Source organism: Podarcis melisellensis, assembly GCF_964234715.1.
Source record: "Podarcis melisellensis genome assembly, chromosome: 9".
NCBI classification, from domain to species: domain Eukaryota; kingdom Metazoa; phylum Chordata; class Lepidosauria; order Squamata; family Lacertidae; genus Podarcis; species Podarcis melisellensis.
This window is the reverse complement of record NC_138541.1, coordinates 2,580,034-2,607,609: the sequence shown is the minus strand read 5'-3', so window position 1 is coordinate 2,607,609 and position 27,576 is coordinate 2,580,034. Positions and strand designations below refer to the sequence as shown.

The following is a 27,576-nucleotide window of genomic DNA, read 5'->3' as shown; positions in this document are numbered from 1 at the left end:
AACGGAAAGTCCTTTTTCTTTAGGCGAAAACATACAGCATTCAGGTAGAGGGCTCTTCCTCGCCTCAATCGCAAAGATAGTCAAGCTACAACAGTGTTTCCCAACCTTGTGCCTCCAGCTGTTTTTGGACTACAATTCCCATCATCCCTTGCCACTGGTCTTGCTAGTCAGGGATGATGGGAGTTGTAGTTCAAAAACAGCTGGAGGCACAAGGTTGGGAAACACTGAGCTACAAGACGTTTCCTCAGAGCTCCAGGGTTGGGTTTCCAGGGCAGGGGGATAGTTCCAAGTGCCAAGTACTGCTAAAATCCCTAATACTGAAGCTCATTAGACTCCTTGTCACCCAGATACTGGCAGGTTTTTGGGGGGGGGAGCTGGGGGCTTTTCGTAGAGGACAGTCCCCCAAATACTAAAACGCAGTATTTTTTTCTTCCAAATGTTTCCCTTCCGCTCAGAACTTCTGTGTCATCTCTGCCCAGCATCCTGGGCTCACTATAAATAAACTGCATCCAAATTTAAAAGGTACATCTCTGTTTTCCATGCATCTGCCACATGCGGTGGAAATAAAGAGGATTGGTAAAATGGGTTTGCGGTCAAAACAAAAAATTAAAAGCACCCCCCATTTTTTTTTTAAACACACGCGCAAAATCTACAATTCTTCCTTTTCTGAATTAAACATAAAAAGGGGCTCAGAGGAGCCTGATAGGAGTGATGTATCCCACAACTTCATTTAAAAAAGCAACAGCAGCTCATTCTACTTTCCGATTTCAACGCTGCAAAAAAACACAGAACGTGGGAATCTGTGCAAACTAAGAGTTCCTTCTAAGTGCTTTCTGCCCCCCGGTCCTTTGCGGTGCGCAACTGGAAAGAAGCTTTCGTTATGGACAGAGCTGATAAACCTTTGCCCCCACACTTTGGGGTGGAAGAACTAGAGGTGGGAGGCAGATTGCCCAGCCAGGAGCACAGGCTGGCGTACTGCGTTTCTTTTCAATGGTAGTCCTGGGGTAGGAGAGAGGAAAAGACTTGCTTGCCGGGCGCATTTTAGCCTCTGAAATCCTCGTCTCCAAGCAGACAGGCCCTTCGATAGGGCTTATGCACAACACACCATTCACAACCTCGATGTCGCTTCCTATGCAGTTTGTGGGGCAAGATTCCTCGTTGCCCCTATAGTGGACGTTTCCCAGTAGCTGCCTGGTTTCCCCCCTCCTCTTGAAGGGAGGCGGTGTCACGAGCCGGAGGGTGCAGGAGATTCTCCCCCAGGTTCTCCCGGAGAAAAGGTTCAGAAGCCGGCGATGGAAGCACATCTCCGGGGTCAGAGAGAGAGACAAAAAGACCCAAACCGGCAGAGGGAGATTCACAGCATTTGAGGCAGGTTCCAGCCCGCTGGACCCAGAGGTATCGCTATTGCTGGAGTTGCTGTTTAGATAAGCACTTGCGACTTCCCCCACCCTCCCCAAAAAAGCAAATCCCAGAATCTGAAGTCTCCAAATGAGCAGTCGGTGGGAGAAAATAAAAAAGAAACGTCGATTGTTTTTCCCGCGCTGCAGAAGTCCACCCTGAATTAAGTGTGTGAGGACAAAATGGATGGCTCCTTAATTACAGCAGCAGCAGCCCCTCTCCCCAAATATCCCCCCTCCCAACCACTCCCTCCCCGCCTTAGAAGTTCTTGAGGCGGCTGTATAGCTCTCGCTTGCTTTTCTCCCCGGCCCATGTGCGGCTCTTCAGGCGGAAATTGCGAAGGTCCTCTTTGAAGTCTTTGTGGTGCATCGGCCGGTAGTTCTGGGGTTCACAGTGCATCTGGTTTGGGGGGGAAGGAAGAGGAGAACAAAGAGTGCTTAGTTTATTTGGGGGGTTGCTACTGTTATAAGAATTTTTAGGTCTCATATATATATGAGCCTTTCATCATTTTGGTTGCCGTCCTCTGCACACCTTCCAGCTTGTCTAAGCCCATCGCAAAAAACTCACTTGATATTGCGGGAAGAATTCTTTATAGCCTCCTTTCAAGACGTACAGCTCAGGATAGTGCAAGGACGGGTAATCGTTGCTGGCCCGGTCTTTTTCCCTGACAAAACGGCACCTATGGAGGAGAGCGCAAATTGTTAACACACATAATCTTAAATACGGAGATGCAGGTACACACAAACACGCGCACACACATACGGTTTTCTTGCTGTTCTGGGCATCAAAGGACTAAAAGTACAGGGTCAGGTTTAAGGTGCTGGTTTTGACCTTTAAAGCCTCTCCTGGTATGCCACGCAGAGGACCTTAAGGTCCACAAATAACAACACTTTGGAGGTCCCAAGTTGCACGGTGGTTAGATTGGTCTCCACTAGGGCCAGGGCCTTTTCCGTACTGGCCCCGACTTGGTGGAACGCTCTGTCACAAGAGACTTGGGCCCTCCAGGACTTGACATCTTTCCACAGGGCCTGCAAGACAGAGCTGTTCCGCCTGTCCTTTGGTTTGGACTCAGTCTGACCCTTATGCTTCCCCCCCCCTTAAGGTCTTGATTTAGCAGCTATTTTAAAATGAGGCTGCGCTGCATTTTAAATTGCATTTTAACCTGTATTTTAAATTGGGTTTTTTTTTTCTCCACCCCCCTCTTTTCCCCCTATTATTTTTTTTCTGTGATTTTATTGATGTTAGCCGCCCTGAGGGCTGGGTATAAATAAAAAATTTTATTATTATTATTATTATTATTATTATTATTATTATTATTATTATTCCACTTCAAGCCCCTAGTCCTGAAGGAAACAAAAATCTGAAAACACCTATTTCAGAAAAACTGAATGGGCTGGGTTTCAGGAGAGGAGGCGGCAGAAGCTACTCACGCTCTGGGTCCTCTCTCGGAGGAGAACTCGCAGTGGAAAACAACGATCACCCTCTTTGCCGGGTCACACGGCACGATGGGCTTCTTGAGAAGGAACTCTTCCACGTCCTTTTCCAGAGGAAGGTTCACAGCGCCCTGGAGAGAAAGGAGGGTCAGGACAGGATCCATCAAACAGAACCATAGCAAAAAGCATCACCAGTTCCCTCCCTTCCACACCTGGTGTGCAAAACACACTTTTAAGTGCAGGTACGCAACAAAATAGGAAACTTGTTGAAATATGGGAATTGATCTTGAGAGAACAAAGATTTCTGTAGGTGAGCAAGACTCAGACTTCCCGGCAAAGACTCTCACTTCCACTCAATGCTAAGTCTCTAGCGTGATACTTTCTGATTTTGTAGAATTAGAGTTGGAAGGGACCCCCCAGTGGCTATCCAGTCCAACCCCCCAGGATAGGAAGATGTCAACAAGCCCTCGGCTAGGAGTAGAGAGTTCTATAGGGGCATGGGTTTTGTGCTTTGCCAGGACTCTTGAACTTGAAATGAAATGAACTAAAGGAGTGTCTCCACCCCCATCGTTCTGCCCAGACGCTGAGGTCCAGCTCTGAGGGCCTTCTGGCGGTTCCCTCACTGCGAGAAGCCACATTATAGGGAACCAGGCAGAGGGCCTTCTCAGTGGTGGCGCCCTCCCTGTGGAATGCCCTCCCACCAGATGTCAAAGAGAAAAACTACTACCAGACTTTTAGAAGATATCTGAAGGCAGCCATGTTCAGGGAAGTTTTTAATGTGTGACATTTTAATGTATTTTTAATCTTTGTTTGAAGCCGCCCAGAGTGGCTGGGGAAACCCAGCCACATGGGTGGGGTATAAATAAATAACATTATTAATATTATTATTGAAATGCAGTCTAGTTTAAGTAAGCCAGCGGCTGAAGAGCTGGACATTGATCAAGGGGACAAGGGGTGATGAAAGGTCACCACTTCCCAGACTTCCTCTGGTACCATTGAAGGCAAGCTCTGCAGGCAACAGAAACAGCCTACCTCACAGGGGGGTTGCCAGAGCAAAGGTAGGCCATTTTGCACATCAAGAGTGCCAAACACAAGACCAAATGCAAGGGCCACCACTGATTTTCATATTTTTTTTTTTTTTAAAAAAAAGCATCCATCAATATACAGTTTACAAAACATTGAGGATACAGGGAGGAAAACAAAATTTTATAAGAGAGAGATGATGCAAGGTTTCGTTTTCCCTCCAAAGTCAGTCGTGGGGAGAGACGGGGGTTGGACTAGATGACTCCCTGGTGTCCCTTCCAATTCCAAAATTCCACGAAGGGATGGGGCCACAAACCTCAGAGGTCAGGAGGCTTACTAGGATAAAGCAGAGCCAATGGCTTATTCCCTTTTTTTTAAAAAAAAAACAAGCTTAGTTTGGCTTTTGGGGGGGTTACCCCCACTGAGAATAGCACCACGTATTGGGGTTTCCAGAGGCGGGGCGCCGTGTGGAGGAAGCAAGCAGCTGCCACTGGCAACACGACCCAAGTAAAATACTACAAAAAGGAAGTGTCTGGTGCCCTGTGTCCTGTACAATCCTCCAACCCGTGATGGACCCTGTTTTATTGACACCAGGAGGGTCCCAAGCCGGGCAGGACTTCGGCAGGGTGACCCCTCCGCCCTTTGAGGTGTGCTTGGGACAGGGGAGGTTCCTCGAACCCAGGGCAGATACGGTCCAGCACCCGACTCCAGCCGTGACCTCAAGCAGGCAGAGGGCTCACCTTGATGTGGCCTCCTTCGTATTCATAGGGGTATCTGCAGTCCACGATCACACAGTTCTCAATGAGGTTGCTGAACTGACCCGTTAGCACAGCCGCCATCTGTGGGCAAAGGACAGTAGTAAAAAAATAAGCCATACGCAGAATCACTTGTATTATTTTGCAACGGAGACATTAAGCACTGCTTGCTGCCATCCTGGGAGTGCAGCCTGGAAGACGCCACTGGTGCCAGACTTTTTTATTTTTATTATTTATACTTTAATTTATACTTTTCATTAGTTCTACAATCATTTTAACATTTCCAAGTTCAACTTCCTTCCCCCTCTTTCTGCGGTTCCTTAAATTTATCATCTTCTGCAAATTCATTTAATTTGCTCATTTAATTATCTACTTTAAATATATACTCTAATAATAATAATAATAATAATAAATGTTAATTTATACCCCACCCTTCCCGGTTCAGAAAACCGGGCTCAGGGCAGCTAACAACAAATTTGAAACACTTTCATTGATGCTACAAAAAACAGCATAAAATACGGTATAAAACGTCAGTAACAATGAAATCAAAAATCAAATTGATAGGTAGGATTTGGTAGGAGTCTAAAAAGCCCTGGACACAATTTTTAATGGCCCTCTTGCGACTATGGTGGCTCATGTTCCAGAAGTAATGTTTTTAGTGTTAACTCTGGAAGTGTAGACTCAATTCTGACCAAACCCCTGGCGTATATTTTGCTCTAGGAGGCCGAGTTTGGTCAGAACCAGGGCACATCGGTTTCCGGATGCGAATTTCCTCCCAGCTCTCCTTCCCCCATTATAGTATTTTTGAACAGTTGCATTGGGACACAGGATCCGTGGGTAAAGCAAGGCTCTATGACCAGGTCTTCAAGGTGGTGGCCCCAACAGCTGCAGAAAGCAGAGCTCCAGGTCCCTTGTGCTAAAGAGGCCCAGTATATTGGATTCCAAACTTGCTCACCATTTCTGGAGAGATGTACTTGAGGTCCTGGTGCTTCCCTTCCACCGTTTGCAAAACGTAAGCCTGGCAGGGAAACAAATGCATTTTAGTCCTTCTGAAAGGCTACGATTTCATTCGATTTTTGCATTGTTTCGTGTCTGCACTGGTACTGCGAGCAGTCTTTTTTGGCCAAAACCTAACATGGTTTGCAGGGATGCAAAAAGCGGGATTCTTGCCGGTACCTTTGAGAAGTCTCCGATCAGCTCCCGGTGGTCATTGTCCAAGATATTTGCGATCTCGCTGGGGCAGCAGGAGCGAGAGCGAACCAGCCGAGGTTTCTAGGAACAGCAGACAAAAAGGACTGTTAGGGAGGCTCTGCGGCCACATCCAGGATGCCAAACCCAGTAAGATTCCCGAGATAGGGAGCAGGGAACCATCGGCCCTGTACGGTGCTGGTGGAGTGCGACTCCCATCGGCCACAGCAAGCGTGGCAAAGCATGGTGGGAGTTGTAGTTCACTGGCACCCAGAAGGCCAGAGGTGGGAACTTTCTCCCACTAAAACCAGCAGAGGCTCCTTCCTGGGTGCCAGAAATGGGCAAGTCAATTGGGCAGATGCTACATCAGAATCTCCTCCCAGGTTTTTGCTTTTTAAAAACAACTGATAATTTTATCACTATATTCTGCTTTGAAACTTTTTGAAACACAAATCTTGCAAAATGAAATAAACAAACCCACAAAAAGCGTACAAAAAGCTGCCGCCACCCCTTTCTTCTGATGCAGCCCCCAGAAATTGAGCACAACCTCACAAGAAATATGCAACCCATTTTAAAAGACCAAGCCAGAAAGAGCCCTTAGGACTTGGCAAGCTAAGGCTCAAGCAGCCTTCACACCAGCAGCCTGCCTGCCCCCAATTATATTATTATTTAAATTCATTAGCTGCCTTTTTTTGCCGCAGTAATTCGAAGCAACCTCCAACATCTTAAGCAAAACACACACGTTAAAAAGAAAAAAGTTTAAACTGCATTAAAATATCCCTGCAAAAAGGCCACAGATGGTTCAAAGCCAAAGGCCTGGTGAATGAGGAACATTTTCGCCTGGTGCCTAAAGATATGCAACGATGGTGTCAGATGTGGAGAGCGTTCCAGAAGCAGGGAGCCACCCCTACAAAGGCCCTGTTCCCTTTATGGCCGCATCCCACCCCTCCCTCTTCCCACGTCCTTGTGAGGCAGCCTTTGTGGCATGAATTACCGGCTCTTCTTCCTTCTCTTCGATGGCGCCGCCAGCCAGACTCTTCCGCCTCTTGTTTTTCACCGGCGTCTCTTTGTCCTGGGGCCGGTCCAGCCGCTTCAGGATGGGCCTGATGACAGCGCTGGGCATGGACGGGGAGCGGAAAAGACGGCGGCATTTGCCAGTTCCCAGGGGGCTCTGCTTCAGTTTGGGGGAGAAAGAGGGAAATCGTGAGACTCCAATACTGCATGAAAGAGAGACAGACCTTGGCACGGTACCGTATTTTTCGCCCTATAGGATGCACTTTTCCCCCTCCAAAAATGAAGGGGAAATGTGTGTGCGTCCTATGGGGCGAATCCAGGCTTCGTGGACCTCTCTGCAAACAGCGGGAGCACTCCCGCTGCTTGCGGAAAATTGCCTTTATGCAGAAGCCTGCGTGCGCTGAGCTCAGCGCGTCCAGGCTTCGTGGACCTCTCAGCAAGCCGCGGGAGCCAGCGCTGGGCTCCCACGGCTTGCAGAGAGCTGCCTTTTTGGGGACTGGGGCCCCTTTATTTCCCCCCCAAAAAACTAGGTGTGCCTTATGGGACGGTGCGTCCTATAGGGCGAAAAATACAGTACTTTTTATTTACCGTATTTTTCACTCCATAAGACGCACTTTTTTCCCTCTTAAAATCTAAGGGGAAATGTCTGTGTGTCTTATGGAGCGAATGTGTCGTCCCTGGGGCTGGGGGGGGGGACCCGGGATTCCCCCCACCAGCCCCGAAGAGCAGGTTCAAAGGAACCCAAAGCCTCCAGAGCGCATCTTCCGCCAAGCTCAAGGCCTCGGGTTGCCTTCACTGAAGGCGACTGAACACACCTTTAACGCACTGAACACACTGGACACACCTTGTTTTAGAGGGGGAGAACAAGAGAGAAAAACATCTCCCCCTCTCTGCACAGCACCCCTTCAGCGAAGCGGGAGGAGAAATGGAAGGGGCTCCGTTTCTCCTGCCGCTTCGCTGAAGGGGCACTGAGCAGAGAGGGGGGAAATTTTTTTTTCTTGTTCTCCCCCTTTAAAACAAGGTGCGTCCTATAGAGCGAAAAATACGGTATACAGACTTTTAAAAACACAACAAAGACAAAGCCATTTCACATGGCCTCGAAAAATATATTGTTTGTGGAAATATCGCGGGGTCAGGAGGAAAGTCCTGAGACAAAGCGCTTTCCTGCATTGCAGGGGGCTAGAATGGATGACCTTCAGGACCCTTCCGACACGACGATTCTAGAAATTCTCCACCACTGTTTCTTCTTAGAATCAAGTTCCACATTGGAAATTAATTTTTAAAAATTTGGAAAAAAAAGAATCAAGTTCCACATGGGGAAGGCTTGAATCAACTCGAATTTCCCCTCACAAATGTGGGGCAAGGCTTTGCCGACCTGGCAACCTCCAGAGGCTTCGAACTACAACTCCCATCAGCCCCTGCCAGGACATAGGAGTCACTGAAACAGGCTAACATGCAGACAGTTTCAATCTCAGCAAGTAGCTGGAAGGCCAGGCAGCCGTCCAGCCCTAGCATATCCAGAGCAGTTTGCAAGAAGCTCTGGGAGTGAGCCGCCCGCTCCCAAACACCCCACTGCAATAACTCTTCATTAGCAAAAACACACACACACACTATCTGCACAGGGGTTTCAGGCCTAATGAGGACAGCAACTCATATCTGGTAGGTCTTCCCCCATGAAGCAGTTGCTGACACTGAAGGTCCCCGACTTCCCATAGCTTCCTAAGCCTCCTCCTCTCCAGGATCTCCCCCAAGCAATCGGAGACTGTGCCTCTGTGAAGCCAACCTCTCCTCCGCCCTCTTCACGCCTCTCCTGGTTCTTGGAGATTCACCTCTACCTCTCTCCTGCTTCTGCCTCCAATTCTGGACTGCTCTCTTCCCCGGTCTCTCCCTGCTCACTGAGCCCTGTTGCCTCTTGATCTCCCAACACATCTTCTTCCCAGTCCTCCCGCTCTTACCACCCGTTGTCGTCCCACCACCACTCCCCACTGGGGGATCTCAGGAGAGGAAAGAACGAGGGAGAAGGAAGTCCTGCCCTCAAGCTGAAGTTTCTCTTTCTTGAAATGCCACGCCAACACCAGTACCAAGACCTTGGTCACCCACAGAATAAATTCTTTTTTGGGGGGGGGACAGGGACAAACAAAGGGTGTTAACACGGCACTGTCACGTACCAGGCTGGACTCATCTTCCTTCCTCACCAGAGGGGCCATTAGCAAGTTCTCCATACCCAACGGGAAATTTCCATCGCCCTGGAGGAGGGAAGGGAGGACCCATTTATTGAAGCGGGGCTGGCTCAGGAGACCCCCCCGCCCCAGGCTGGGGGTTTGTGCAATAGGAAAGAGAGGACAGGGGAACCCCAAAGAAAACCCAACAGCGATACGAAAGGAGCAAGGGGCTAAATCTAACAAGCAGGCAGCCTCAAAACACATCAGAAGAAAGACACCCAAAGTAAAGGGATTCAAAAACAAAGACAATAAATCAAAGCAGCCGATTTTTCAAAGCTTAGGAGAACAAAATATTCTGTGCTGGCTGATTTCTGGGCCATTTTTTGATGGCTGCCCCGCATATAACACAGGACAGTACTCTTAACTGTATATACGAATCTGCCATACGTAGTGACGCTACTGGATCAAGTAACAAGAGATCTGCCAAGGATTCTTTACTTGTTGTTTTAGAGCCTGGGAGACCAGGGTTCGAATTCTCTCTTAAGCCATGAAGCTCACTAGGGTGATTCTTCAGCCAGCTGACATATCTCTGCCTAGCCTGCCTGACATGGTTGTTGCAAGGAACTATGGTTGCCAACATTACCTTCCTCGGAGGAAGGTTGGAATATGAATGTCATACAAAAAGGCGGTCCTTGCACAGACCCACAGCGCTGTTCCCTTGGGACTTCTACAAAATTCTACAAAAGTTTGTAGAAATTCTACAAAAAACTGCCTTCTGTTGAGTCCGAGCTGCAAGCAATGACAAACTCCACACAGAATTCAGAGAAAACCTCAATACTGATAGTATATTTTCTATCCAGGTCACAAAGACAAGTTCAAAAATCGGCCAGCTGTGTTTAGCACAGCTCCTCCCCTTCTATACGCCTAACAAGCAGACAAGTCTAATGAATTTTGTTATTTTGGAGGAAACTCAACAAAAAACAGCAGTTCGCACGCAGACATAGAAAAACAGCAGCGGAAATGGCGGTACATGCTGAGGTTTGCAGAGTGAGCCGTGAAAGTTACAGTGGTGCCTCGCTAGACGAAAAGAATTCGTTCCGCGATTCTCTTCGTCTAGCGGTTTTTTCGTCTTGCGAAGCAAGCCCATTGACAGCTTAGCGGATTAGCGCTACAGCTGTCAAGCGGCTTTCAGCTGTTAAGCGGCTTATCAGCGGAACAGCTGATAAGCGGCTTAAGAAAAGGGCGGAAAAAGCGAAAAAACCCCGCGGGGGGACGCAAGATTTTTCCATCTTGCGAAGCAACCCCATAGGGAAATTCGTTTTGTGAAGTGCCTCCAAAACGGAAAACCCTTTCGTCTAGCGGGTTTTCCATCTTGCGAGGCGTTCGTCTTGCGGGGCACCACTGTAAATTGCAACGCCAACCAGGTTTCTTTGGGAATTTGCACCACTGAAATCTACTCCCAAGTCGGCCTTGCTTGGGAATACATTTCAAGCAGACAGAATTTTGCTTTCTTTGACACAAGATAGGATTTTAAAAGCCTTACCTTCAGGTCTTCTTCATCCAGGATTTCCAAAAACCCATCATCATCATTATCTTCGTCCACCATCAAGGAGGTCAAGGACGAACGGCGGAGGTAGACATGGCTATCAGACCCTGGGCTCCTGTTCTCTTTCTCTGGGCTCGAATACTGAAAGGGGCAAGGAACACAGAACCATCAACACATTTTGAATTATTAAAATCCTTTATGCCCTACGAGAAGGCTCCCAGAGTGGCTTTTTAAAATAACAAACAACAACAATAAGAATAATAATAATAAATTCAGCAGCATTACTCTTGGGTTTGCAATCTTAAAAAGACACAGCACAAGAGGAAAAAGGGACAGGAGGGACGAGGAAAACATGCAACAGTGAGAGACATGAAATGGGAGGGGGCTGAAAAAAGCCACCGTTGTGTGTTTGTTTCAAAGCACCTTGCCCCTCCACCTTGTTCATTTTGTTATGGGCATATCTCCTGTTCTCCATCAAACGTAGAACAATGGCAGCAGGATGTAACAGGAATCCCAGGAGATCTCCCACCCGGGGTCTGTCTAGATTAAGACCTGCTTAAACCCAGCTATGTCACTTTAATTGGCAGTTATCAATTGGCTGCAAAAGGAAAAAAAAACCTGGTGGGTTTCTATGCTCGCCACTTCTGCAACAAAAGCTGTACTCCCCCCCTCCCCGGCCCGCCAGTTCTTGAAGAATTGAGTGCAATGCTCAACATGGCAAATTTTCTCCCAAAACGCAGCAATTGCTGGGACTGTGCATGTCTGCATCTAACCTAAGCTAAGAGTCACAGGCACAGTTATCATCCGGCTGAGAACCAAAAATCCATCTTGGCTTTAACGCCAAGAATTAGGACCTGGAAAACGAGAGGCGACCAAAAACTGCAGAAAAACAAATGAATCAGAAAGTATTGCTCTTGCCCCAAAGAAGCACACTCACCATGAGATCTGGAGCAGAGTTTGGCCTCTGTGCAAAGGGGTCCTTCTTGCCAGCCCCACCGCCGGAGAGGTACAACCTGCCCGCAGGTCGCAGGGGCTTCTTGAAGATGGCACCTTCCTGCAGGGGGAGGAAGTAGAGATGCGCTGCAACTTTCGGAAGGACGAGAGGAAGTCACCCTTCAGCAGCGCCGCGCAGTGGGCGGAGAGGGGGGGGGTTAGGGGGCTGCACCAGGAAGGCACAGTTCTCACCACTTACATTTCCCCCGTTGCCTTGGAGGCCAGAGTCCGTCTCGGCTGCCGCTGGGCTGTTGAATTCCTTGCAGTTGGAAATGTTCCTCAGTGTGGGACTTGAGCCCAGAAACTGCACCTGTCAAGTCACAGAAGGATGATGAGTTTTGCACTCAGGGCAACCCCACAGGACAAGCGTCTCCACCCTCCATCATTCAGCCAGGACACTGAGGTCCAGCTCCAAGGGCCTTCTGGCAGTTCTCTCACTGTGAGGTTACAGGCAACCAGGCAGAGGGCCTTCTCGGTGGTGGCGCCCGCCCTGTGGAACGCCCTCCCATCAGATGCCAAGGAAATAAACAACTATCTGACTTTTAGAAGACATCTGAAGGCAACCCAGTTTAGGGAAATTTTTAAATGTTTGGTGTTTCATCATGTTTTTAATATTCTGTTGGGAGCCACCCAGAGTGGATGGGGAAACCCAGCCAGATGGGCGGGGTATAAATTATTATTATCATTATTATTTTGAAAAATTAGGACTCAGCCTAGTTGCACGAAGACTCCCTTGCTCCTGAGCATGTACAGAATATTTCTGTCCCCACTTCTCAAGTTGAGGAGGCACCAAGCAAAGCTTCCTGGTTTAAAAAAACAGCTGATAAACTTACCGGCAAAGACTGGATTCTTCTGATGGGAAGATAATCACTGCAAGGAAAAAGAGGGAAATCATCGTCAGCTGCAGACTTTGGAACTCTCTCCCACTGGAGATTTTTATCCTACTCTGAATCTGTGCCTGGTCTGAAATTATTTAGGAAGGTTTCAAAATTTGTTTTTTACATATGAAACTGCTGTGTTTATTGTTGATGTTCTATTCTCAAATCGCTTTGCAATGTTCCATAAAAAGATATTCATATCTGGAACGGGATAAATATATTTGCTCGGGTTCTACCAAATCTAAGGACTGGCTGGTACTTTCAGAGGACTCCCAGATAGAAAAGCTTTCTCCTGACTGTCCCCCCTCTGGCTGCAGGCAAGGGACCACGTCTTATGATTCAGAGAATCATAAAACTGTAGGATTGTGGAAGAGACACCAAGGGTCATCTAGCACACTTTCTGGGTGTGCAAAGGCAGAATGTCAAATGAACAGCTGTGAGTCCCGCTTGGGAAATTCTCTTTCACATGCAATAGCAATTTCCACAAGGGACATTTGCAGCCTCTCAACAACACCCCAACAATCCCAAAGGGCAGATCCAGGTAGGGGGGACCTCTATGAAAACCTGCAGATACACAGCTAACAATCAGTGGAGGCAATACCGAGTTAAGACAGTACAAGGCAGCTTCCTGCATGCAGACCGTTGCCGCTCGATTCTGCCGCATGCATAGGCGACCTAGTTAATCTCCCCAGCCGCCATAATGGGAGCTTTGCCAATAATAATAACAATAATGAGCAGAGACAGGAAGAAAGCCCACCCACCAAACCCAGGAACCTGGAGATAATAAACCCTGCAATATTATTAGCGTCTGCAAGTCTTGGCATGCTCAGGCGACGTGCAGAAGGTAGCAGATGGTTTCTTAAGCAAGACAGGAGTGGGTGGGAGAGCTAAGCCCTCAAGGATGGGGGCTTGAGAGAATCTCAAAGGAGAAAGGGGGAGGGAGAGAAAGAGTCAGGGGGCTTTCCTGGGTGGTTGTGCCACTGTAGGATGTAAAGCACTTACTTTCTGAAGACTCTTTGAGACCTGAACATGTTCCTCTCAAACCTGTTGGATGAAGACATGAAAATCATGCATGTTTCGCTCAGTGCCAAGGGGGTGCAAATCAGGGCCAGCTACACCCTAATCCGGGCTGCGTTGCCCCAGAAGCAGAGGGGGGGGGCAGAAATCCTCCCATTCATAAAGAAGGCACACAACTTAAGACCATCAAAAGAGCCTTCCTGGATCAGGCCCAGCTAGTCCACAATGGCCACGACCCAGGTGCCCCACAGGGAAATCTACAAAGCAGGATTTGAACACAAGAGCAGCGCTCCCACTTGTTGTGGTTTTTCAGCAAGTGGGAATCAGGAGCGACTGTGGAAGCAGAGCAGAGCCATTGCGGCCATAACCCTCTCCTCCTTCTCCTAATCCACTTCTAAAGCCATCCAGTTTAGTGGCAGGGAGTTCCACAGTCTAACCATGTGCTGCACGAAGATGGACTTTGTTCTATCTATCCCGAATCTCCCAACATGCAGCTGCCTCAAACCTTAGGCGAAGAGGGAACAAAACTTCCCCCCACCCTCTTTCTCCCCTGTCGCAAACTTCTGCCGCCTCGCCTCTTCCTCGCCTGCTCTCTAAATCAAGCAATTCACCAAGGAAGGCCATCCATCAGCTGACCAAAGCTACACATTTTTTTCTTTTATTATTTTTCAATTTTGCACTTCAGAACTAAAAGCACGGTTGCCCAACGCCTTGCTTTTTTTGTGCCGAGTTCAGATCCCGCTCCTCTATAGCCATACCGTGCTCAGCCATTCCTGTCTCCTGCTGTGCAGTGGTTGCACACACACACACACACACACACACACACACACACACACAGTTTCCCAGCTGCCCTGAGCTGGGCCCCCTTGCGCTGTGGCCATTCGAGAGTTAATAAGCGTGGTCCGGGCGGTTGCAGGGTGGTCTTTGTGGAGACATGAAAGCGGCTGCCAGCTGCTGCCAGCTTTGGGCAAGGAGGGAGGGGGCCTTGGTTCAAGGATCCCTAGGAAAGAGGATGAAAGATCCCTTTCTGCATGGAGGCGTGGAGAGAACGAGGGCATTCCCATGGCAGCGGGTGCTGCTGCGAATCGGGGTGGGGACTCTCCCGGGTGCCATCTGCCAGCTACGTGGCACAAACCCAATCCCCCCCCCCCGGCTATTGCTGAACACACACACACACACCGCCAGCCTTCTGAGTGAGGTTATTCCCCTCTGCTGTTGAGCAACATTTGCAGCGGAGGATCGGAGGTTTGGCTTAATTCAGCTAGGGCTGCGCAACAGGAGACGCAGCAAGCCACGCGCCGCAGATCACTTATAAGGATGGCAAGAGGGCTGGATCAGGCCCGTGGCCCATGTGGCCCAGTCAAACAGCGGCGAAACCTGTGCGAAACCGGCAAGCGGGATCCGAGCACAGTAATAAATAATAATTTTTTATTTATACCCCGCTCTTCCCGGTTCAGAAAACCAGGCTCAGGGCGGCTATCAACACTTGATTGATGCAACAAAAAACAGCATAAAATACAGTATCAAACATGAATAACAATAAATTCAAAATCAATCTAGGGGGAAAATCCATCCAATAAACATTAGATGATCACCAGGGCTAGCTGGCTAAATTAGTCCTATTTGGGCCAGGATGAGACCACTGTGTAGTGGTCCAGGGCTGGCTTGCTACGTGAACCCATAGAGTTGCCCTAGATCAGGCTTCCTCAAGCTCGGCCCTCCAGATGTTTTGAGACTACAGTTCCCATCATCCCTGACCACTGGTCCTGCTAGCTAGGGATGATGGGAGTTGTAGTCCCCAAAACATCTGGAGGGCCAAGGTTGAGGAAGCCTGCTCTGGAGGAAGACGCACGCAAGTCACTGTGCGTCCAGGCACACCCAGCCGGGCTGGGCTCACAGCCCACAACCTGCAGGTCCCAACCAAAAGGAAAATGGAAATAATAATAATAATAATTTATTATTTATACCCCTCCCATATGGCTGGGTTTCCCCAGCCACTCTGGGCGGCTTCCAACAAAAGACTAAAATACAATAACCTAACTAAAATACAATAAAATTCAAAGCCCACCCAATCCCTTGTGGCAGGCTCTTCACAAAGGCAATCTCCACCCACCCCAATGCACCCAAGACAGAAGAGAGACAGTGCAGTGTAGTGGTTACAGTGTTGGACGAAGGCATGGGTTCAAATCCTGCCGCTCGGCCACGAAGCTCCCTAGCTGGGACCTCACACAGCCCATCGCTGTCTTATCTCAGCCTAGCCTTCCTAGCCAGGATGTTGTGGGGGGGGGGTTAAACAAAGAGGGATGCCAGCTTAAAAAGCTGGGATAAAAATACAGAAAATGAAAACACTAATAGGAAGGGAACACAGCTAACTTCCCCCCAATGGAAGGCCACTTCTCACAAGCCGCCTAGACGTACAAAGGCCTCATTGAAGCATTTCAAAAGGGGAGCCTGTTGCATCTCCCAACACCTTTGAAGATGGATGAATGCAAGAGAAGGAGGCAGAAGGCTGGGAAGAGAAGTATTTAAGGTCCTTCAACTGGACACTCCCTAGGAATGCAAGCTTTTCACCAAGAGGCTGCGGCTCAGAAATCCAGGCAGATGTTCCCTGCTTCAATAAAGGGAGCGGGTGGAGTTTCAGCCATCTGTCTCGGATCCCCATTCACCCGCCTTGCAGCTGCCAGGCCAGAAACACCCCCCCCCCCAGGGCAGGTGCAAAAGGGGACTTTTAACTTGTTAAAAAGACCAAGCCGAACCCACTTTTTTAAAAATCTCCAGCCCTTCGGTTGTGGGAAGCGAGAGAAGCTTCTAATTGCACGATCTCAAAAAAGGCGCCTTTTAAAATAATATTTAGGAATGGGGGAACAGGACACATTTGCCCAGCCAAAAAAAGTGTGTCAACGCTGTATTCAGTTGCCGGGTTTTGAGAGGGAAACAGATGAACTTGCCTTAATTCCAAAAACTTCAGGTATTTGGGAAGGGTCCATTGTCACAGATGGACTGGCCCTGGTTTCAGTACCCCCCCCTTAAATGCTGGCTTGACGTGGCTTGCCCTTCGAGTGGCCCAGGGGTCCCTGCCTGCCTTCAGCCCCTCCAACTAATGGGAAGGGGGCATTTTAATCAAGTTTCTAAAATGTTGGCAAACTGATTAGCTGCAGCAATGGATTAAAAGCTGCAGTACTTTCAGCAAGACCCAGCCTTCTGTGGTTCAGAAAGGGGGGGCGAGAAACAGAAGGAAAACGACTCCCAAAGGACACACCTTTTCCTCCCCCAGGCCCAATGAGTCCCTGTCATATTGGGGGTTCAAGTAAAATAAATGCAATTTACTGTGGTTTCCCAACACACACACTTTTTATTAACTGTCTTAAATTGTTGTTGTGGTTGGTTTTTCCCATTGATAATTTCCATCTCTCTTTTTTTCCTAACTGCTTGCAAACCGCTTTGAGGTGGGCGTGTTATTTTCTTCAATCCGGCGCTGTGCGAATTTTACGAAATAAATAGATAGGGTAAGAGCAGGCAGCCTTTCGAAAGAAAAGCAAAACTTTCAAAAGCAAACTCTGGCCAGCAACTTTGCAGTCTTTCCTGTTTGAAGACATCGACAACAGGAAACCCTCAGGAGTGCGGTTAAGACCGTCACCCATCAAGTCCCAAAAACTAGACAGAGGTCCACCCACGCAGCCCCACACCTATTTTTGGGAGGACAGGTTTCAAAAATACCGGTTGGGGAAGAAGTTCTTATTTTCCAACCCCTGAACCATCTCTTGGCAGCGGCATGGCCCAAAGTTTTTTGCTTTCTGCTGGCAAAGGTGGAGCGCTCTTAATTCTCCCACGGAGACTGGTTTTTCTCAAGGCTGCTGAGAGATGGGAGAGGCCTGTTTTCCCACAAGACCACACCTGTCAACCCCTCTCGGCTCGCTGGAGGCGAGGGAGGCCTGGCCCGACCTGACTATGTAAGTGCACTTGCAGGGGGGCTGGACTAGATGACTCTAGGGACCCCATCCAACTCTCCTGGTCTGCCCCGCAGAGGACCTTAAGGTCCATGAATAATCACAGTTTAGAGGTCCCGGTCCCTAAGGAAGTTAGACTATCCTCCCCCAGGGCCAGGGCCTTCTCAGTGATGGCTCCGACCTGGTGGAATGCTCTGTCCCATGAGACCAGGGCCCTGGAGGATTTAACCTCCTTCTGCAGAGCTATTCCACCTAGCTTTCAATCTGAACTTAACCTGATCTTTTATTTCCCTTCTCTTCCCTCCCCCTCCTCTTTTTATTCCCCGCTCTGGGATCCCACAGCTAATTCTCCCCTGGTCTCCTCGCTGGCCCAAATAGGACTAATTTAGCCAGCTAGCCCTGGTGATCATCTAATGTTTATTGGATGGATTTCTCCCCTAAATTGATTTTGAATTCTGAATTTACTGTTATTCACGTTTTATGCTGTTTTTGTTGCATCCATTAAGTGCATTGCACACCCTTCAAATTTGGTATCAATTTCAAGCACCTGAACACAGATTTATGCTACCGGAGGCCATGTAGGCAGATTTTTGGACTGTTGTGCGCAGCCCTAGGCACAGAAGAGCATTCTGCCGCACCCTGGAATGCCGGCGCGATATGGGAAATGGATTAGTCACAGTGGATGCAAACTTCCAGCGAAGACCAGCATTTCAAAGTATTGAAATCTGGGCACTTCAAATACATTCGAGGAGAGAACAAAGGCCACGCCAATCCACAAGCAGTAAAGGGATTAAGAGGGCCAGAAAACACATCCTCAGCTTTGAAAATTCACCTGAAAACAACCAAGCCATAAACCTGCCACACACACAGACACCCAGCAAACCTGAAACCAGCTACCTCACCCTCTCCAGCAAATGCAGGAAGGTTCGAGCAATCCCCAAAGAACAGAACCAAATCTTTTTAGGTTTCAGCCCCCTTGGGCTGCACTACTGGTCTGAAACTGGTTTGGAGCCCAGCACAGCTCCTGCTGAAGAACTTCAGGAGATGCATTCCGGGTGCAAGTCCACACCAGAGCAGGCAGAGCCCAGATTATGGTTAACAGGAATAGAATTCACAGGTTTCAAATTACCTAAATTGAATTCAAGACCATCATCTTTGTGCATCCTCTGCAGGCCATTTTTGTAGGGGGAGGGGGTTGTATTCAAAATAACGGTGCAGAGAGGACCCTTGTTTGGTTTTCCAGCAAACACAGTTCCACCGAGGGCGTCAAGAGCTCTTATCCAGACACTCTAAGCCCCTTCACCAGAAAAAGGTCAGGACCCACAACCCCCTGCTGTTTCCAGCAACTGATATTAATTATTATTATTATTATTATTATTATTATTATTATTATTATTATTATTTATTCTTTTATATATTGTGATTTTATGTCATGAACCACCCTGAGATCTACGGGTAGATCTCATTATTATTATTAGTTGTAATAATAATAATAATAATTAATAATAGTAATAGTAATAATAATAATAATAATAATAATATCTATCCATAGATCTCAGAGTGGTTCACGACATAAAATCACAATATATAAAAGAAGAGTACATAATAAAAGCAAAATCAACGGCAACCCAATAATCTCCCCTTCTTGAGCCATTTTCTGTTGTTTCTTGGAAAAAGCCCTTGGCCCTTTCTGTTCCAAGAAGCTGGCAAACTAAAACTAAGTATCAGCAAACTGCATCAAAAGACAGAGCCTCGGGATTAACGCTTTTTCACGCTCCATCAAATCCTCATTTAATGCCTTTCTGCTGGGGGCTGAAACCAAACAACCAACACCTCCCTACCCTTCAAGGATCAGCAAAAAAAAAATCCAACTTACACATCTTCCAAGATCTCCAGCTCTGGCTCCATTGGGGAATCCGGGCCCATGCCTGCGTCAACAACAACAAAAAGATGTTCCCGTGAGGAAAGAGAAATTCGGAGGGAGCCCCCCAGCCTTTGAGGTCTTCCGTGGGGCTCTTCTCTTCCTATGTCATATTACACTAAGGAGCCTGACAAAAGTAGACATTTCTGTGAAGAGCTACAAAGAGGCTCCAGAAGGCGCATTAGGTTTGGGGAGCTTATGGGATAATGGTGGGGTGCAAACATTTGAATGGGGAACGAGAGGGAAGCCGTATATTTGGGCTGCCATACAAAGATTCAGAGCTGGGAAAGGAGAAGGGCACTTCTTGTGCTACAGGTGCACGGAAACCCTGGACTTTTTCAGGTATTACTGAACTGAAATTCCCCACACCCCAAAAAAACTCTGGACACTGCCCCCATAAGCTCCATAAACAGAGCCCCAGTGCCCCCTACTCCATAAAAAGCATCCTTCAGAACTGCGGCTTGCACATCCCACTAAAGAAACCGGTTCAAACTGTTTAGTTTGATTAATGCATGGGTGGGCAACCTAAGGCCCGGGGGCCGGATCTGGCCCAATCACCTACTAATCCAGCCCACGGACAGTCTGGGAATCAGCGTGTTTTTACATGAGTAGAATATGTCCTTTTATTTAGAATGCATCTCTGGGTTATTTGTGGGGCATAGGAATTCGTTCTTTTTTCTTCTTCAAAATATAGTCTGGCCCTCCACAAGGTCTGAGGGACAGTGGACCGGCCCCCTGCTGAAAAAGTTTGCTGACCCCTGGATTAATGCAACAAAAGGGATGGACTTGGTCCAGCGATGACAATCTGATAGTCACTAAACACCTCCAATGCCCCCCTCCCCACCTTTTACTGTGCTCCCTAGATAATCCCCCCTCCCGACATTTTGACCATTGGTCTGAGTTCAGCCACCCTGAGAAGACCACATATCCTCCTGATCCCTGATCATATAGAATCTGTGATCCTGGATCACAGATCATCTGCTTCAGGCCATGCCAAGCCCTGATCTGCAACTGCAGGATACCACCTCCTAGGAGAGTCTCAGATGCTTTTGGGAATGCCCTGCTTTTACAGATTAAAGGTTTTACAGATTAAAGGCAGGAACCCCTCTGGAATCTTATCAAGAGAGATAAACGAGGTGGGAAAACCAGCAAGAAGTTTCTCCCGTCAGGCTTCCCCAAACTGGCGCCCTCCGGGAATCTTTGGACTATAACTCCCATCAGCACCAGACGCTGTGGACAATGGTCAGCGAGGGTGGGAATTTTAGTCCCATGCTTAACTGGAGGACCAGCGGTTAGCACTCCAAGAGATTACGACCGGCAATGGAAGGGTGCCTATTAGAATTAGCATAGATGGCAAAATCAGCGAAAAAAGACCACACTCAGAACTGCTCTTCCCAGAGAATAAGAGCCCGCCCTTTCGCAGCTGCTTTAATTGGGGTAGAGAGATAAAACTATCAATTGGGGTCGTTTGTTTGCTACTATGACGTGCATTTCTATGTTTTTATATTGCAAACCTCCTCATGATCATTGGATGAAAGGAGATACAAAATCAGTTATTATTATTATTTAACATAATATAGGGGAGACACACTAGTCTCCCCCGCTTTGCGGGGGATCCCTTCCAACTTTATGATTCTATAATTCTGCCCGGTACAGTTTTAAAATTCCATACTGTTATTCATGTTTTTATACTGTATTTTATGCTGCTTTTATAATTAAGTCTTTTAAATTTGTTTTTAGCTGCCCTGAGACTGGTTTTTGAACCGGGAAGGGCAGGGTATTAATAAATATTATTATTATTATTATTATTATTATTATTATTACTACTACTACTACTACTACTACTACTACAGAGTTGGAAGACAATTCAACAGGGGCTGTTCTCCTAATCCCATCTCTTCCCCACACAGTGAGCAGGTACTTTTTTCTCAACACCCCTTTGACATAGTTTAGTGGAGCACAGGAGCCCCTTTGGGGAAGGCAGTTGGCAGCCGCCTCCAAACACCGACCTGAATCTCCCGATTCCTGCGAAGACTCAGAAGAGACGGAATCCTGCGAGGACCACTCTTTCTTGAAGTCAAGGCCCAACCGCTTCCTTCTCTTGGGGGTGTCACAATCACTGCAAACCGAGAAGAGAAAGACCAGTGATTAAGAAACTTGGAATATAATATTATATTATATTATTATTATTATTATTATTATTATTATTATTGATAATAAATAGTAGTGCTACCCCACCCATCTGACACCCCCCCAGCCACTCTGGGTGGCTTCCAACCTATATAAAAACATAATAAAACATCAAATATTAAAAGCATAGCTTCTGTTTTGTTCATAGTTCCTGCTCTCATTCCACCTGCACAACCACCCTGCGAGGTTGGCCATGCCGGCCACATGACCCGGAAAGCCGCCTGTGGACAAACGCCGGCTCCCTCGGCTCAAAAGCGAGATGATGGAAATGTAAAGAAAAAGAAGAGGAAAACTTTTGCCACATGTGGTGGACATGCCCCAGGGTAAAAGACTTCTGGGAAAGGATTTATAATGAACTGAAAAAAGTGCTGAAAAACACATTTATTAAAAAACCAGAAGCCTTTTTACTTGGTATAGTGGGGGTGAAATCCCCCAAAAGGATGTTACTTTTCTTCTGTCTGCCACAACAGCTGTGAGAATATTGCTAGCGAAGAATTGGAAGAAACAAGATTTACCAACTATAGAAGAATGGGAGATGTAGATGATGGGACTATATGGAACTTGTCAAACTGACCGGGAGACTCCGAGACAAGAGAGAAGAGACAGTGGAAGAAGTTTAAGGAATATTTGAAAAAATATGTTAATATTTACATCTTAGAATAGCTTTGGAAGTGGATTTAGGCTGTAGGGTTAGAAGTAGTGTGTTTTAAAATAGTATTATTTGTAAGTGATAAAATGTGAAGATTTTTATGGTAAAAGTAAGTGTGATTAAAAAAATGGTTAAAAATTATGATATATGTAAACTGCTAAAGGTAAGGTAAAATGAAAATCAGATAGGGGGGACTTGGGGAAGCCTACCTAATGTTTAGAAAAAATAAGGATAAGACAATAATCTGTTTGCATTGTTGTGTTTTTCTGTTTGTGTTGTTTATTTGTGTTATAAAAGGAATTTTAAAAAATTGGGGAAGCAAGATGAGCACCGCGACCCCATAGTCGCCTTTGACTGGACTTAACCGTCCAGGGGTCCTTTACCTTTTCCCTTTAGGCCAGCCACTCTCTCAGCCCAAGAATAGCTTTACAGCCAAGCATAGATTTGAACCCAGAGCTTCCCACCTCAAGTGTTGCAATCATGCCCCTTTCAACTAACTTCCCTGTTTTACGTTTTTTTAAAAAAAGGATCTGGGGAAGAGTTTTGTGAAACAGAGAAAGCTTGCTCACTCCTTGGCAACTTCCCGTTTAAAAACTAAGGAGAGACGGACATAATTGCTGGTTCCAGATTGTCACAGCTCCGCTTGACCTTGGGAGGGGGGACGACACACCAAATTTCAGGCCTCTGGGCAACGTACAGAGTGCCAGTCACTTTATCGTAAGGCACAGCGAGATGCCAGCTGCTCAATGATTAACTTACGAGGCAGGTCGGCTAACGTGATGGGAGAGGCTGCTTGGGCAAGGTTAACTGCAGGCCCAGAGATAAAATAATATATCTCGCACCCATTTCCTCTCCCTCCACCCAGCTGCACAAAAAATGTTCTTGCCAAAACCCCTGAGGGAGTGGGTGAAAACACAGAGAAGGGAAATGGATGGGCTAAGGTCTTGCTTGAGACTCCACCAGCCTGTCTTTGTGCTTTAATTCCAGTGCTGCGTCATATTTCTTTGCAGACACAAAAGTGGCTTCTCTGCTAAATCTAGGAGTTTTTTCTCTAGTCCAACCCCCAGCAACGCACTACTCGAACTCAGGACCCTGAGATTAATGGGTCTCATGCTCTACCGACAGAGCTATCCCCAGTCTGCACTCCACCAGATCCCCCCCCCCCGGGAGATACTCCTAAACTTGCAAAGCTGCTACTGTTGTTGGACTACAAATCCCATCATTCCCCGACTGCTGAGCCCGCTAGCTAAGAGATGATGGGATTTGTAGTTCAACAGCAGCTGGGGAGACAGGTGGACCCCAAAGGCCTGATTCACAGTTAAGGCAGTTTCCTCTACTCCAAAAAAAACACCACAGAATGTCTTGCCAACACCACATGGTACCTCCTGAGCAAAAGACTTCAGGAATACAGCCTCAATGTTTACTAGTTGGGCTGCAAGCAGGTCTTGTCAATAGCCCCCCCCAAAAATAAATAAATCCTGTGGTTCAGACAGGGTTACAGACACCATAATTATAAACACAGTCATGCAGTCGCAGTTTCACAAGAGCCACTTTTTCTGCAAAGCCTTTTGCTTCTAACAGACAAGAGCAAAAAAAATGCCCTGTGTGTGCCCCCCCCCACATGAAAGGCATGCAAACATTATTTGCTCTGCTGCACACCCTGGCAGGGGAGGGAGAGGAAACCACACACACACACACACACACACACACACACACACACACCCCAAGCACGCACTATTTCTTCTTTTTGAACAGAAGTGACATTGTGCAGGTCAACAGTCCTGCAGAGAGGAGCCAGCCCTGAGAGGCAGGAAAGAGGGTTTCAAAGAGGGGAGGGAAGAAGAGGTTAGAACAAAGGGGGGAAGGGGGGAGAATAAAGAATGCATGCATGCAACCACTGGAGGACAAAAGGGAGCATTTAAAAAGCAACCTAAGAAAGCAGGTTTACATGGACTATGCCCTGCGTTTAACAACTGAACTCAGGTTTCGATAAATCCCCATTTGATTTTCCTGTCCCGCCACTGAGCACATGTGCGCAGCTGCAACCCATTCCTAGGCCCCCCCTCCCAAATATGCATGCTTAGGATTACAGCCTCATGTGCATTTTTTTTTTCCAAAAGAGAAACTCCCTTTCGGAAAGTCTCAGGGCTGCTGCTTGCAGCCCACCCACCCAAAACTCAGAGGAACCAGTTCTCTTCTCCAACATGGAGGCAAGATGGTTGCATGGAGTGGGGGGGGAGGGGAATGGTATATTGACAGGGCCCCTGACCAACCACAGCCTTCCCCCCCACAATACTCCCCTCACCTACCCAGACCCCCATCTTGCATGGGATTATTCAGCAGGGCACCACACATTAGCCAACAGAAAAATCCCACAAGGCAAATGGAAAAAGCAATGGATCTCATTTCTGGCGCATGCATGCAGATCCTAAAGGCTGTGTGGCATAGTGCTTAGAGCAGGTCAGGGATGATGGGAATTGTAGTCCCAAAACAGCTGGAGGGCCATGCCTGGTCTAGCAGATGTCACTCAAAGGGGTTAGATTGTGGCCACTGTGGGTTGTTAGTTCTTACACATCTGTTTATTTATTTGCCTTCGTGAAAAGATTATTAGCACTTGCTTTTAAAAAATAAAAAAGAATCAGTTTAGTTTTACACTATTCAACCATGTTTGGAATGGCTGGTTTCACACCTGACCAAAAATAAATGTTAAGAGTTGTGTTCATATTTCGATTATGTAGTTCGATTATGGCATAAAGGCTGGCTCTTAGAGGCTTAGAATGTGTTGGAGGGGCAAAATAAGGAATGAGCCCCACTGTGCAGGGAGAAAAATATATAGATTCCCCCATGTGGGGTAATTAATAAAAGACTTCTGTCATGGGTGCCTTAGCGGAAGTTCCTGCATTGTGGGGCTGGCATAGGTGACCTTTGGGTGTGCCATTCCAACTCTAGGATTCTGTAACTTTGCTGGATCGCTAGATCCAAAGCGTGGGGCTAAACACTCTCCCAACAGAGTTTAGAAATCGCAAAATGAGCAGCGGCAGTGAAGCTGTTCGGAATGTGGGTTTTTAGACCTTTTTAATATCCTGTTTGCACTGGAAAAGCAGGCCTTATTTCCAAGAAAGCATGCACTGTGTTGCAGGCGGTGAGGCTGCTTCCAGAATAAAAGCGCCCTTAAATTCAACATGCGCATGGACCACACAGCTCAATGCATCAGGTGTGCTCAGGTGCAAGATGCACAACCCTGAAGTGGGAAAACAGGAGTGCACATAATTTTGCGCACACTCAAAGCGCTTCTTGCGGCCTTCCAGGAAAACAGGATGCTAGGCTTAGATGGGCCTCTGGCCCGGATCCTGCTGTGTTACTCTTACATTTGGGGAGGGGGAGAGAATGAAGGGAAGGTAGGGCAGAGGGAAGACCCTGTGCACTGCAGTGGGGCTGGGCTAGAGGACCTCTGGATTCCCCTTGCAATTCAACAATCCTAGGACGACCCAAAGGAAAACTGATCAGTGTTTAGGGTATGGCAAGGGCACCTTCTAGATGTTGCTAGATTCCAAAGGCCACCCCAATAATCCCAGGCCTGATCCTGCTGCAAAACTCTTATACTGGGAGTGGAGGGAAAGAGAATGCAAGGAAAGGAAACTCAAAAAGATTTAGTTTCTTTGCAATTTCTGCATAGCAGTGGGGCTGTACTAGGAGACCCTATATGTCTCCCATATATATATATAAATATATAAATATATAAATATATATATATATATATATATATATATATATATATATATATACACACACACACACACACATCTGTAGAAGACAATCCTATATTGTTTTAATGTTGTATTTTAATATTGTTTTTTAAATTGTATTTTAATCAACTTGTCTTGGCTGGGGAGGGCGGGGTATAAATAAAATTTATTATTATTATTATATGGCAATCTCAAGGGGGGCCGTTTGTTTTATCTTTATTCTGCATTTTGAGTTTCTACCTTGTATATATATATATTGCTGCCCCTGCCCGGAGCTCTGCGGATGAATATACACATTTAATTTTTAAAAATGGAGAAAAATACAGGGGAACTAACTAGTGCTTAGGTTGGGGTAAAGCAGGAATGGGGGGGGGGAGCTTTTCCAGATGTTGTTGGCCCACCGCTCCCTCCCCCAGCACAATGCCAGACCCTGCAGCTGCGAGTCGTGCAACATCTGGAAAGGCGCCTCCGGCCTCTTTCCCAACCATCCAGCCGGGGGGGGGCTCCTCCAGCTCCGCAGGGACCCCGATTCCTCCTCGACCCCACACGTGTGTGTCCCCCCCCACCTACCCCCAGACATCCCTCCGCCTCCGACCCCCGCCGGCATTCCTGATCCCGTTAAAGGCTCCCTTTGTCCGGCTCCCACGCGGCCCGGGCGCCCCCCAAACCAAACCCTGCAAAACAGCTGCTCGCTCTTTTCACCCAGGAGAGAAGTTTGGGGGGGCAGGAAGAGGGGGTGGTTACAGACTCTTGCTTTTTTCCAAACGCACAGAAAAAAAAACTTGCAATGTTGCAAAGGCGCGCACGTGGCCCCCTATCCCGCAAACTACCCTTCCCCCTTTTCGCGTGCAATAAAACCACGCGCGCTTCTGCAAAGGCTGCACGTGAGGATCGGACTGCTCGGTCGCTTGCAAAAAGCGACACGCACCCCCCCCCCAAAAAATTAAGGGATTTCCTTTTAGGCCCAGTATGTTTTTATACCACCCCCGGGCAAATCCTGCGTGCACAAAATGACATGCAAAGCTAAATTCCTGCAACAACACGCACACCCCGCGGACCTGCAAGATCCCCAATTTTCCTCCTCCAAGGCGCTAGTCCTCGTGGTCTTACCTGCCCAGGCCGGTCAGCTTGTCCATATTCAGCGCCAAGGTGGTGACCGGGGACATCGCGGCGGCTCCGTCGCCGTCCGGGAAAAGGGTCTTGGGCCCGACGGCGAGGAAGCCGAGGGTCTTCCTGGATCTCCGGGCTTCGCGGCAGGCCGGGGGGGATCCCGCGGGTACCCGGGCGGTCTCCATCTGGGGCTGCTGCTGCGCGTAAAGGCGAGAGGCTGGAGAGGCTCCGCGTTTCTTTCTCGAAGCGCCGAGAAAATCAAAGGAGGAATCCGATCCGAGGGAACGGTGGCTGCCCGCTTCGGTTGCGAAGACGCGTGTCGGGGCGCGTTCCCACGAGCATGCATCCAGGCTCGGCGGGAGGCTGCCGCGCCGAAGTGCTCCCTGGTGAAAGAGATGGTGCTTTGGAGAGAAGCCGAAATAAATATCCCGGAGGCTTCTTTTCAAAAGCTGGCGCTGCGAGGACTGAGCAAAAGGAGAGAGATGCTCGTTGCACAAGAGGATCCGGGATGCGCGGCGCCCCGAGGGGGGTTTTTATAGGCAGGATGCAGGCGAGGAAGCTCCGCCCGCAGACGCGGCTGCCTCCGCGGATGCTCCGCCCGCATCC

General features: G+C 47.9%; 1 protein-coding gene and 1 long non-coding RNA gene across 3 annotated transcripts in view; one reads left to right on the top strand and one right to left on the bottom strand.

The window, feature by feature from the left end:
• The window catches only part of LOC309377861, a 176,086-nt gene that overhangs the window by 12,254 nt on the left and 136,256 nt on the right, over positions 1–27,576 (top strand). The window lies entirely within an intron of this gene.
• CDC25B (cell division cycle 25B) lies at positions 367–27,576 on the bottom strand. 2 transcript variants are annotated; one of them, XM_081925053.1, is made up of 16 exons: positions 26,971–27,576; positions 21,285–21,394; positions 19,231–19,282; positions 13,393–13,434; positions 12,346–12,382; positions 11,712–11,822; positions 11,457–11,573; positions 10,517–10,660; positions 8,980–9,057; positions 6,792–6,971; positions 5,786–5,881; positions 5,565–5,627; positions 4,595–4,693; positions 2,829–2,962; positions 1,966–2,077; positions 367–1,797 (listed from the first exon to the last, which is right to left on the bottom strand). In XM_081925053.1, the coding sequence occupies exons 1-16, from the start codon at positions 27,153–27,155 to the stop codon at positions 1,657–1,659; spliced, it is 1,701 nt and encodes a 566-aa protein (XP_081781179.1). In that variant the 5' UTR covers positions 27,156–27,576; the 3' UTR covers positions 367–1,656. The 2 variants fall into 2 exon arrangements, with proteins under 2 accessions (XP_081781179.1, XP_081781180.1); XM_081925054.1 differs by having other exon boundaries at positions 6,792–6,968; positions 26,971–27,575.